This window comes from Mycetomoellerius zeteki, unplaced genomic scaffold (assembly GCF_001594055.1).
Source record: "Mycetomoellerius zeteki isolate Tzet28-1 unplaced genomic scaffold, Tzet1.0 scaffold1454, whole genome shotgun sequence".
NCBI classification, from domain to species: domain Eukaryota; kingdom Metazoa; phylum Arthropoda; class Insecta; order Hymenoptera; family Formicidae; genus Mycetomoellerius; species Mycetomoellerius zeteki.
The window spans coordinates 36888-46333 of NW_017256398.1; the positions used below are offsets into that span (position 1 = coordinate 36888).

General features: G+C 37.1%; 1 protein-coding gene across 2 annotated transcripts; it reads right to left on the reverse strand.

Moving 5' to 3' along the window:
* Positions 1–39: 39 nt before the first annotated feature.
* Pdi (protein disulfide isomerase) lies at positions 40–8236 on the reverse strand. 2 transcript variants are annotated; one of them, XM_018462788.1, is made up of 12 exons: positions 7839–8236; positions 5113–5444; positions 4809–4946; positions 4462–4692; positions 4008–4379; positions 3782–3910; positions 3610–3696; positions 1898–2101; positions 1331–1801; positions 864–1205; positions 505–781; positions 40–413 (listed from the first exon to the last, which is right to left on the reverse strand). In XM_018462788.1, the coding sequence occupies exons 1-12, from the start codon at positions 7987–7989 to the stop codon at positions 160–162; spliced, it is 2988 nt and encodes a 995-aa protein (XP_018318290.1). In that variant the 5' UTR covers positions 7990–8236; the 3' UTR covers positions 40–159. The 2 variants fall into 2 exon arrangements, with proteins under 2 accessions (XP_018318290.1, XP_018318289.1); XM_018462787.1 differs by lacking the exons at positions 40–413; positions 505–781; positions 864–1205; positions 1331–1801; positions 1898–2101 and adding an exon at positions 2586–3457 and having other exon boundaries at positions 7839–8229.
* Between the last annotated feature and the right edge of the window lie 1210 nt (positions 8237–9446).

Genomic DNA, 9446 nt, shown 5'->3' on the forward strand with positions numbered 1-9446 from the left:
TTTGATTGTTATTAGCACAACAATGTCATAAAAGTCATAACAAAAAATACATTTCTGTATAGTTCCAGTATATAATTTCATGAAAAGTGGATAGTCAATTAGGCAGTATACACACAGTGTGGTTACTATAGTAACAGAGAATATATCATGGTGTGAGACTTAGCTATCGGTCTTCACTAAAACCGGCACTTCGGGATTTAAACCTTGGTAGAGAATGAACATTGTTTTGTATGCTTGTGCGTACTCCGCACTTGCAGGCTCAATGTTAGATTTAACGGTGGGTATCACGTCGCGTAAAATAATTTCGATTAATATATTCAGATACTTGGTGCGCTGCAACTTTTGTATTGCTTCATATAGCGACAATAACTGCTTCTTGTTACAGTATCTTATATTATATGCTTTAGAAAAATCTACAACAAAATTTAGAAATTGAAATCAGCGTGATTAGATTAATTAAATTAAAATTTAAAGCTGTGATTAATATACAAAATGTGAATTTACTTTTAAAATGCTCCATACAGAAAATATTCCAAATGCCGTTCGACATCCATCCTCTTGTCAAAGAAAGATTATACGAGTCTTTTGTAATCGGTTTTGCAATATTCTTAATATCATACTGCTTAAAAGAGGCTCCTATTTCAGTGGAAGCGATTTTCATGTCATTGGACTGGCTCGAATCTAAATCTTCAGTAAGAATATTACTAAATACAGTTATAGATTTTGCTGCCTTATTAAGCAAGTGAGGCTCTTCTAACAAATGATCTTGCATGGTTATATTCTGCAATAATTATAAATAATATAAGGAATCGGTTTTGTATAATTTTAAGAACGGTCTTTCTCCTTCCATTTACATCACTTACCATCGCTTCGAATTCTTTTAGAAAAGTGTTAACTGATTTCTGGAATCTATCCTCATTAATATCATTCGAGTCATCTGCTTCAGTTTTTAAAAACGCATGATAAGTTCTCAATACTTTAACAATTTCATTCGGCACATTAAAATGCCGGAGCGCTTCCACTACATCTATCGCTACAATTTGTTCTTGAACGGATTGATGTCCATTATTTCCATGCAATGGACAATCGTTCTTAATATTCCCGGGAGAAGAAATTGATGTATTCTCGGTAGACTGTCGTGTCATTTTATGTATCAAATCGCTTAGTTCAGCAGCTGATGCTTCAGGTGGTAGAGATTTTCTTGACTGAAATAAAAATGCGCGATAAAAAATTACATTAAAAATTTTTCAATATTCTATTATATCTGATAATATTGTACAAGAGAGAGAGAGAGAGAGAGAGAGAGAGAAACTGTGTCATTGTTGCATACATTTTGCGGAATATCATTAGGATCATCATTAATTTGTAGTTTATTTGCTGAACTTATCTTCTTAATGTTTAATTTATTTTCTAGTATAAAATTCTTCCCTTTCTGTAACTTTCCTGCAACTTTTGCAGATGACACCTTTGATTGTATCGTTTCGATTGCGTTATTTCGCTTTGTACCGCTGATAGATTTTTTCGTCGCAACAGAAGTTACTTTGTCGTTTTGAAATGCACTTGATTTTTTACAACGCGGGCTTTTCGCAGTATTTGTTTTCTGCGTTGTAATATTGCTTTTCAAGGCTTTCTTACGATCGCTAGTCGATGCAGGATTGGATAGATAAATATTTTCAACTGTATCTTTTCTTAACGGTTTCTTTTTCGATGCTACGTTAAGCTTCAATTTTTCCCGCAATTCTTGCGCAAGAATGATCGCTCTGTCTATCCCCGCGGCGATCTCCTCAGCTTCGTTTTCATTCTATTAATTAATAATAAATAAAACAAATTCATGTCAACTTATACATATAGGCAACATAAATTAAAAGTAAAAATATATAAATTAAATCACGATTACTTTTTTACAAATACAAATGCTTTCGTTGGTTCGTTTTTCAACGATTGTTTTCACCTGCCACGGTTTTAAAACGAATGCTGCTTCGTCACAATCTTTTCTCAATATTTCCTTCACTTCCTCTGTGATTAACAAAGTGTTATGCAACAGTTCGTATAAATCTGATAAATTCAACGTACAGTCCATTACTTCCGAATGTCTGCGATCCTAGTAAAAGAAATACAAACAAAATGTTATCATAGAAAAATAGTGAAAAATGAATAAGGCGAAAAGAAATATTCGTGCCACTCAAAGCGTTAATCACATTAATAAATAATATAATCATTGCCTAAGACAATAAGATAACCATAAATACCTGTTTACGTAAAATGTAATGGTTGTGTAACCATCCATCATTTTGTTCACTTATGTAAACACATTAAAATTGACTACTGGATACAAGTTGAACACGCGAACTTGATAAGTCATACGTATAGAAAAAATGTTAAAAATTATATTTATATATACAATGTATTGTATACAGCATACATTTATATATATATATATATAGAAATGGTAATAAAAAATAGACGTAAAACCAGAATAGAATATATATAATCTTCATATATTAAGAATAATAAGCATATATATATTTATATATATGTATGTATGTATATATATATATACACATATATATATGCAATTTACTTTTTTCTTTTTTTTCACAATATGTGCCTCATCGCTAATTTCCTAGAGTTTCAGTCAATTGAAACTAGGAGAACATTGAAACGGCTGCCTACCCTAACTAATATATCTAAAACCATCACTCGTCATGATAGTTTTAAATGCTATAAATTGGAAATGTGTTTATAAACCGCTAGCTCTCATAGAGCACTCGAAGATTCGCTTCTGCTTGCGCGCCGCAACGAGTCATTTAGACATCTGTCAATAAAATAAGTCTTTATAAAAATAAAGAGAGTGACTTCAAGATGTTTTTAGATTAATAATTTATCTTCCCGTTCCACGTTCCACACTATGGAATAAAAACGCGAAACTATGATAACGTCACAGTTTTCAGAGAGCAGAAAGTCACGTCAAGTCAACATGCGTAACACAAATGGCGTAACCATATAGAAATACGAATATTTATGTTATTATTGCGCACATTAAACACTTCAAATATATTGTAAACTCTTATAAATCTTTTGTTTGCATAATTTGCATTTCGCTATCAAGATAAAGTAATTCTACATATCACGGAAGTACGCCATTTGAGCTGATATTAGTTGTGACAATAACCCTGTGAAAAACCGCGAACCAAATTCTTAATTACAAATTGTACACTGCGATTTATCTAAACTTAATTCCTAAAGTAACAAATGTATGAGGATGAACCATCAATATTTTTTTATCTTTATAAGAAATGAAATATTTCTGTAAAGCGAAAAATTGTAGAGTTCATTGACTGGATGCAGGAAATACAACAGACGAGTCAATGTTGATTTTACTTCTTATAATAATGATTATGTGCGTTTACAACTCGTCCTTCCTTGGCACATCATCGTCCTCATCCTCTTCCTGAGCCTGTGTCAAAATAAATAATGTAGAATAGTTGTAATATAAGATTATGCCTCATAAAATTTTCAAAGATATTTTCAGCATAATTTATGTATTATCTTCTACCCTAAGATTGTTATACTATTTCTTTTTTTCAATTAAAAATAACTCTTTAATACCTCTTCTGCAGCTTCGCCATACGCGCCACCGCTTTCGATAAATTTGGAAAGACCTTCAAGCGTCCTCTCTCCGTTATATTCCACAGCCTACAGCAACGAAATAAGTTATTATAATAAATACATTTTCAACGTACTGTAAATATAAGTTGAGGGAATGAAGAAAGGTTCGTACCTCATTCGTCTCTTTCTTATAGAGTGTCAGAGTGGGGAAGTTTAGGACCTTTATGTCCTCCAACTCGTTAGCAGTGGCATCCATTTTTGCGATGACCAATTTATCGTTGTCCTTGTATTTTTCACCAAGCTGAAATTACATGTTCGACGATTAACAAAACTACTTATCAATTACCTGTATTATTTGTATTTATTACAATTAAAATTCCAACGAAAAGGAAACGTACTTGGTCATAAATGGGCGCTAATTGCTGACAATGACCGCACCAAGGAGCGTAGAATTCAACAAAAACATCCTTTTCCTTGTCAAAGGCAATCTCGTGGAAGTTCGTGCCGACGAGAACCTTAACCGGGCTCTTGTCCCAGTCCTCCGGCAAGTCTTGGGTAAGCAGGTGTCGTTTCAGTTTGCCCTCTACGAAAGCAGTGACAAATTCCAGGACGTTTTCGGTGGTGATCTCTGGTTTATCAGGCTTGTACTTAGCCATGTCCTGTTCAAGCTTGATAAGCCGCATGGCGGGCACATCATCTTTTTTCAAACCAAAGAACTCCAAGATACGTTCGTGATCAGTTTCGTCACAATTGATTGTCACAAACAAAACCTATGCATAGATATTTTGAAGCATTATATCGATTCCTTTTTAAAATAATATAGTGAGATGAGTTATGCATAAATTTTTATACCTCGCTACGGTATTTCTTCGCTGGCTCTTGAATTCCTTCGATATATTTTTCAAAGTGACCGGCTTCTTTACTGAGGAAAAGCAACAAGTGGCTCTTGATATCTCCACTGAAGATCTTCTGCGCCGTATCCTGGTTGAATTCAACAATCAGAGGTAACGAAAATACGGAGATGAAGTTCTGTATAGCTGTAGTCGTATACTCTCCATCAAAGACAGCTTTACCTTCATCGAACTACAAAGAATACAGATTAAAATCAGATTTGAGATTATGATTTCAAAAAATAGAAATTAATTTGATTCGTCATTATTTTAATATTAGTATTATACAGTGCACTAGTATAGATGTACCTTCTTAAATAGCACGATCTTTCCATCTTCAATTCCGTATTCACTAAATACTTCGTCGGCGCTTGTAATACCAAACACATGATCATCCACTATATTACCAACTTCCAAGAATACCTTGGCGGCATCACTTGCAACGTCCTAATAAAGTCGTTATATATGTATATAAACAGGTAAGCTGTTGCAACAGATTACTCTTGATTATTATAATAGTTTTAAAAAATGCAAGATATTCAATATTAGTAGATAAAAATAGAAAATTATTGACGTGAGAAAAGGGTAGCAAAAAGGAAGATTGCAATTGTACCTTAAAGAATCCAACAACGGCGACTTTGTGTGCCTCGATAAATGCCTTAGCTTCGTCAACCGTGGACAGATCTTTGGCAGGTGGACCAGTCTTCTTGAGCAGCCAGTTTACAATCTCATCAGCCTGACGGCCACCAGTGTAGTCGATCTGAATTCCTTTACGGTAAAATTTGAGAGTAGGATATCCTCTCACTAAGTGTTTCTCAGTAAGTGCCGATTCGACTGTAGCATCTATCTTGCCCAATTTGATTGGTGAATTAATTTCCTCTAATTTCTTTGCTGCCTTAGCATACTCGGGTGCCAGTGCTTTGCAGTGTCCACACCACGGGGCATCTACGACCAAGAAATATTAATAAATATTATATATGTATATAAGCTGTTGTAATTGATTATTGAGTATTCCTGATTATTACAATAAAGTCGTAATATGCTAATAATAATAAAATGTGAAATGTGTAGTATTAGTAGATAAAAGTAGAAAATTATTATCATGACATAAGGAACATGAGAAAGGCTGATTGTGGTCATACCTTAATTTTAAAGAAGCCAATAATGGTGACATTGTGCACCTCGATAAATATACCTTAGCTAAATTACATGTAATTTAGATAATTATATATAAATAACTACCTAAATGTTCAACACATCCAACTAGTCTATGTATGTTGAAAATAAATTTTATCAAATGCTTGTCTCAAAAAAGGCATCAAATTAATGTAAATTTTGTTATATTTCATGAAATTGATAGCAAATATACAATAAAATTCGCTGACAAAATATGACAATAAATTAGGCAAAATCATACAAAGCTTGCTGACGATCTGACAAATTAAAGAACCGATCAAAACCAAAATTAATCAAAGTTTTGCTCGATTTGTGTTGATAATTTGTTCCCACGTTATATCAGTAAGTTTTGTCAGCAAAACACAAGCTTAATATAGATACAGTTAATGCCAATTTGCTGAATATTTTGATCGAATTTAGCAGCAATTTGTAAGCAAATTGTAAATATTTTGCTGACTGAGAGTAAACGAAGACGGCCATACTCACAATCAGTCAAGATCTTGGTGACCTAATAATACTTTTGCGTAAATCTTACAAATATAAATGTGATTTAATGCAACTTGTAAGTACTTGCTAGCATGTAAGATAATCATCCTATTGCAATTCCTATTTCAAAACAATACAAAATTTAATTTTTCAAATTTACATTTTCTCATGATTGATACAGTTAGATCTAAAAATCCATTTTGTGGCTTTATATCGGAGAGTAAAATATATTAAGATATTCATGGACTTTGAAGGAATCGAAACTGTTTAGTTTTAAAAAATAAAATATCGAAAAAAGAAAAATATCAGAGAATCGTATAATGCTGCTTTATTTCAAAAATTTAAATCGTATTCTCGAAATATTTCAATTTGCTCGTCAACATCCAATTATTGGGATACCATATGGTCGTTTAAGTTTTAAAGTCGACAAAGTGGCAGATAGCGATCTAAAATTGATAATCAGCGTATCGAACTTCGACTCCGATAAAAGAATGCGATTAGTTCTGTTTTTTAATGCATCGAATTTGTATCATTTATGAATGCTGCGTCCGTATAGATATAGAATATGTTTATGAGTGTCCGTTACAAGTAGTCGTCATCATTTTCGTCATCAACACCATTATCGTAACGTGACGTTACATTCGGTCTCATAATCGTCAAATGATTTGCAAGACGACCGTGCATAACGGTAAAAAAAAAAGCCAAGAAGTGAGAACCGTCTTTACAGCTGCACTTTCTGCACCTGAGCTCTCGACGAACGCGTGGAAAGAAAGAGAGAGAGAGAGAGAGAGAGAGGAGGTACAGAAACTAAAAAGATCAACGGAGAGAAAAATGTTAGAAACGGAGATTGCGAGGGGGCGGCCGAAGGACGCGATGAATAAATATCGATAAATAAATATAGACGACCGTCTCGAAGACGCAAGTCGTCCAAATATGGATCTTCTCGGGGCATTTTTTTCAACTTTTTTTTCTCCTTGTGACCGATCTCCTTGTCACAGATTTTCTCATCAAACGCTGAGAAAAACGGAAGGGGGGGGAGAAGAGATCGCGAAAAGAAACTGAAGGGATTCAAAAAAGGAAATTCAAAAAAGGCTTAAAAGAAGAAGAAGACGACGGAGTATTTCGGCTGGGGGGGAGGGGGCGATCATCGCTGAAAAGTCGCGTGTCGCTAACCGGTCCCCCGCATGGTCCCCCGTCACCGTCCTCGAGGATGCTCGAGTGATGACGTGTACGGGATTCGCATCTGGTAGAACCGGTGAACCCGCGAACGAGTCGGCAAATCGCACGGTAGATGTATCTCAGTATTCCTGACGTGGATCGTCTTCCTGGAACTCGTTTCGGTCAACTTTGACTCTTCCTTCGCCCTCCGGTGCTCCCCAATCTCCGGTGCATCTCCGGTCGCGGAGCGCGAGTACAGAAAGTGCAGGCGCGAGGGTGCAGCTCCTCCGCGGAAAAGCAACAGATACAAGGCGTACGGATTCGGTGAGCGCACGCGGATTCGCTCTCGGAGCGCGCTCCAAGGAGACCGGGTTAGGTTCAGAAAAACTTCACCGGGTATCATCTTATCCTTATTCACCGAATGTTAAACAAGGAAAACGATACCCGAGTGCATATCCGGATAAAAGTTCTGAACCCGGCCGAAGCGCAGCGGGAGACGTACACGTATTATATACTCACAGAACTCGAGGAGCACGTAATCGTTGTCCTGGATGACGCTGTCGAAGTTGTCCTTGGTGACCACGAGGACCCCATCTTCGACTTCGACCTTGGCGAGAGAGGTCGCGGCCAGGCAGAGTGTCGCCAAACAGAATACACCGACGGATTTCATGACGATCGGGATACCTCACTTTCTTTTCTTTTGTCTACGTTCTTTGTGTGTCTTTCTCTCTTTCCTTCGCGTTTCCTGCGCGTCGAAGCGCGACCTGCCTCGCTGAGACGAAGACGTCGTCGGGACGAGGACGAAAGAAACCGGGAAGACACACCGTCCGCGAGGAGAACGCGCGATGAATGAGCGAGCGCGACGCTGCGTCGGCGGGCTGGAGGCTCTCGCGTTGGCTCCGCGGTCTCATACGCGTGGCATCGTCCTCATCGTGGGGATCGCTGATTGGCTGCCTCCCCCGAATCCGCGGCCGCCCGCGCGTCATCATTCCGACCGCGACGTCCGCGACAGGCATTATACGAGGTCTACAATAGAAGTCGTAGCGGTCGTAGGGTCTTAAGTCATAGAAAATTGACCAATCACAGTTGAGTATTCTTCTCATATTCGACTGTGATTGGTCAATTTTCTACTATTTAAGACCCTACGACCGCTAAGACTTCTATTGCAGACCCCGCATAAGGAAATCAACATGTTGGATTTGCTACTGCTTATGTTATGGCCTTATGGACTCTACTGTGATTGATCAATTCGTTTACTGCTTACATTGTACTGCTTAAGTTTTTTGTGTGCCATGGCCCTTAAGGCCATCACACGTACAAAAATTTTAGTCGTAAGCGTAAGGCCGTAAGTAAATCGGCCAATCACAGTCGAGCGTTTAAAAACGCGAAATCTTAATTTTGATTGTGATTGGTTGATTTGCTTGCGACCTTACGATTACGACTAAAATTTTTGTACGTGTGATGGCCTTAAGGGCCATGGCACACAAAAAACTTAAGCAGTACAATGTAAGCAGTAAACGAATTGATCAATCACAGTAGAGTCCATAAGGCCATAACATAAGCAGTAGCAAATCCAACATGTTGATTTCCTTATGCGGGGTCTGCAATAGAAGTCTTAGCGGTCGTAGGGTCTTAAGTCATAGAAAATTGACCAATCACAGTTGAGTATTCTTCTCATATTCGACTGTGATTGGTCAATTTTCTATGATTTAAGACCCTACGACCGCTAAGACTTCTATTGCAGACCCCGCATAAGGAAATCAACATGTTGGATTTGCTACTGCTTATGTTATGGCCTTATGGACTCTACTGTGATTGATCAATTCGTTTACTGCTTACATTGTACTGCTTAAGTTTTTTGTGTGCCATGGCCCTTAAGGCCATCACACGTACAAAAATTTTAGTCGTAAGCGTAAGGCCGTAAGTAAATCGGCCAATCACAGTCGAGCGTTTAAAAACGCGAAATCTTAATTTTGATTGTGATTGGTTGATTTGCTTGCGACCTTACGATTACGACTAAAATTTTTGTACGTGTGACGGCCTTTACCCCGGATCTACAATAGAGTTTTAAGCCTTAAGCCATAAGAAATCGACGAATCAATGGCTGCGTTCAGCAGAGAAAGCAGC

What these genes read in the sequence shown, in the direction of transcription:
- Pdi (XM_018462788.1), bottom strand. Translation starts at nt 7,989, where the DNA reads ATGAAATCCGTCGGTGTATTCTGTTTGGCGACACTCTGCCTGGCCGCG. An exon ending in ATAAGAAAGAGACGAATGAG is followed by an intron (nt 3,697 to 3,781) that starts GTACGAACCTTT and finishes TCGTTGCTGTAG; the next exon opens with GCTGTGGAATATAACGGAGA. An exon ending in ATGGCGAAGCTGCAGAAGAG is followed by an intron (nt 2,102 to 3,609) that starts GTATTAAAGAGT and finishes TTCTTTTACTAG; the next exon opens with GATCGCAGACATTCGGAAGT.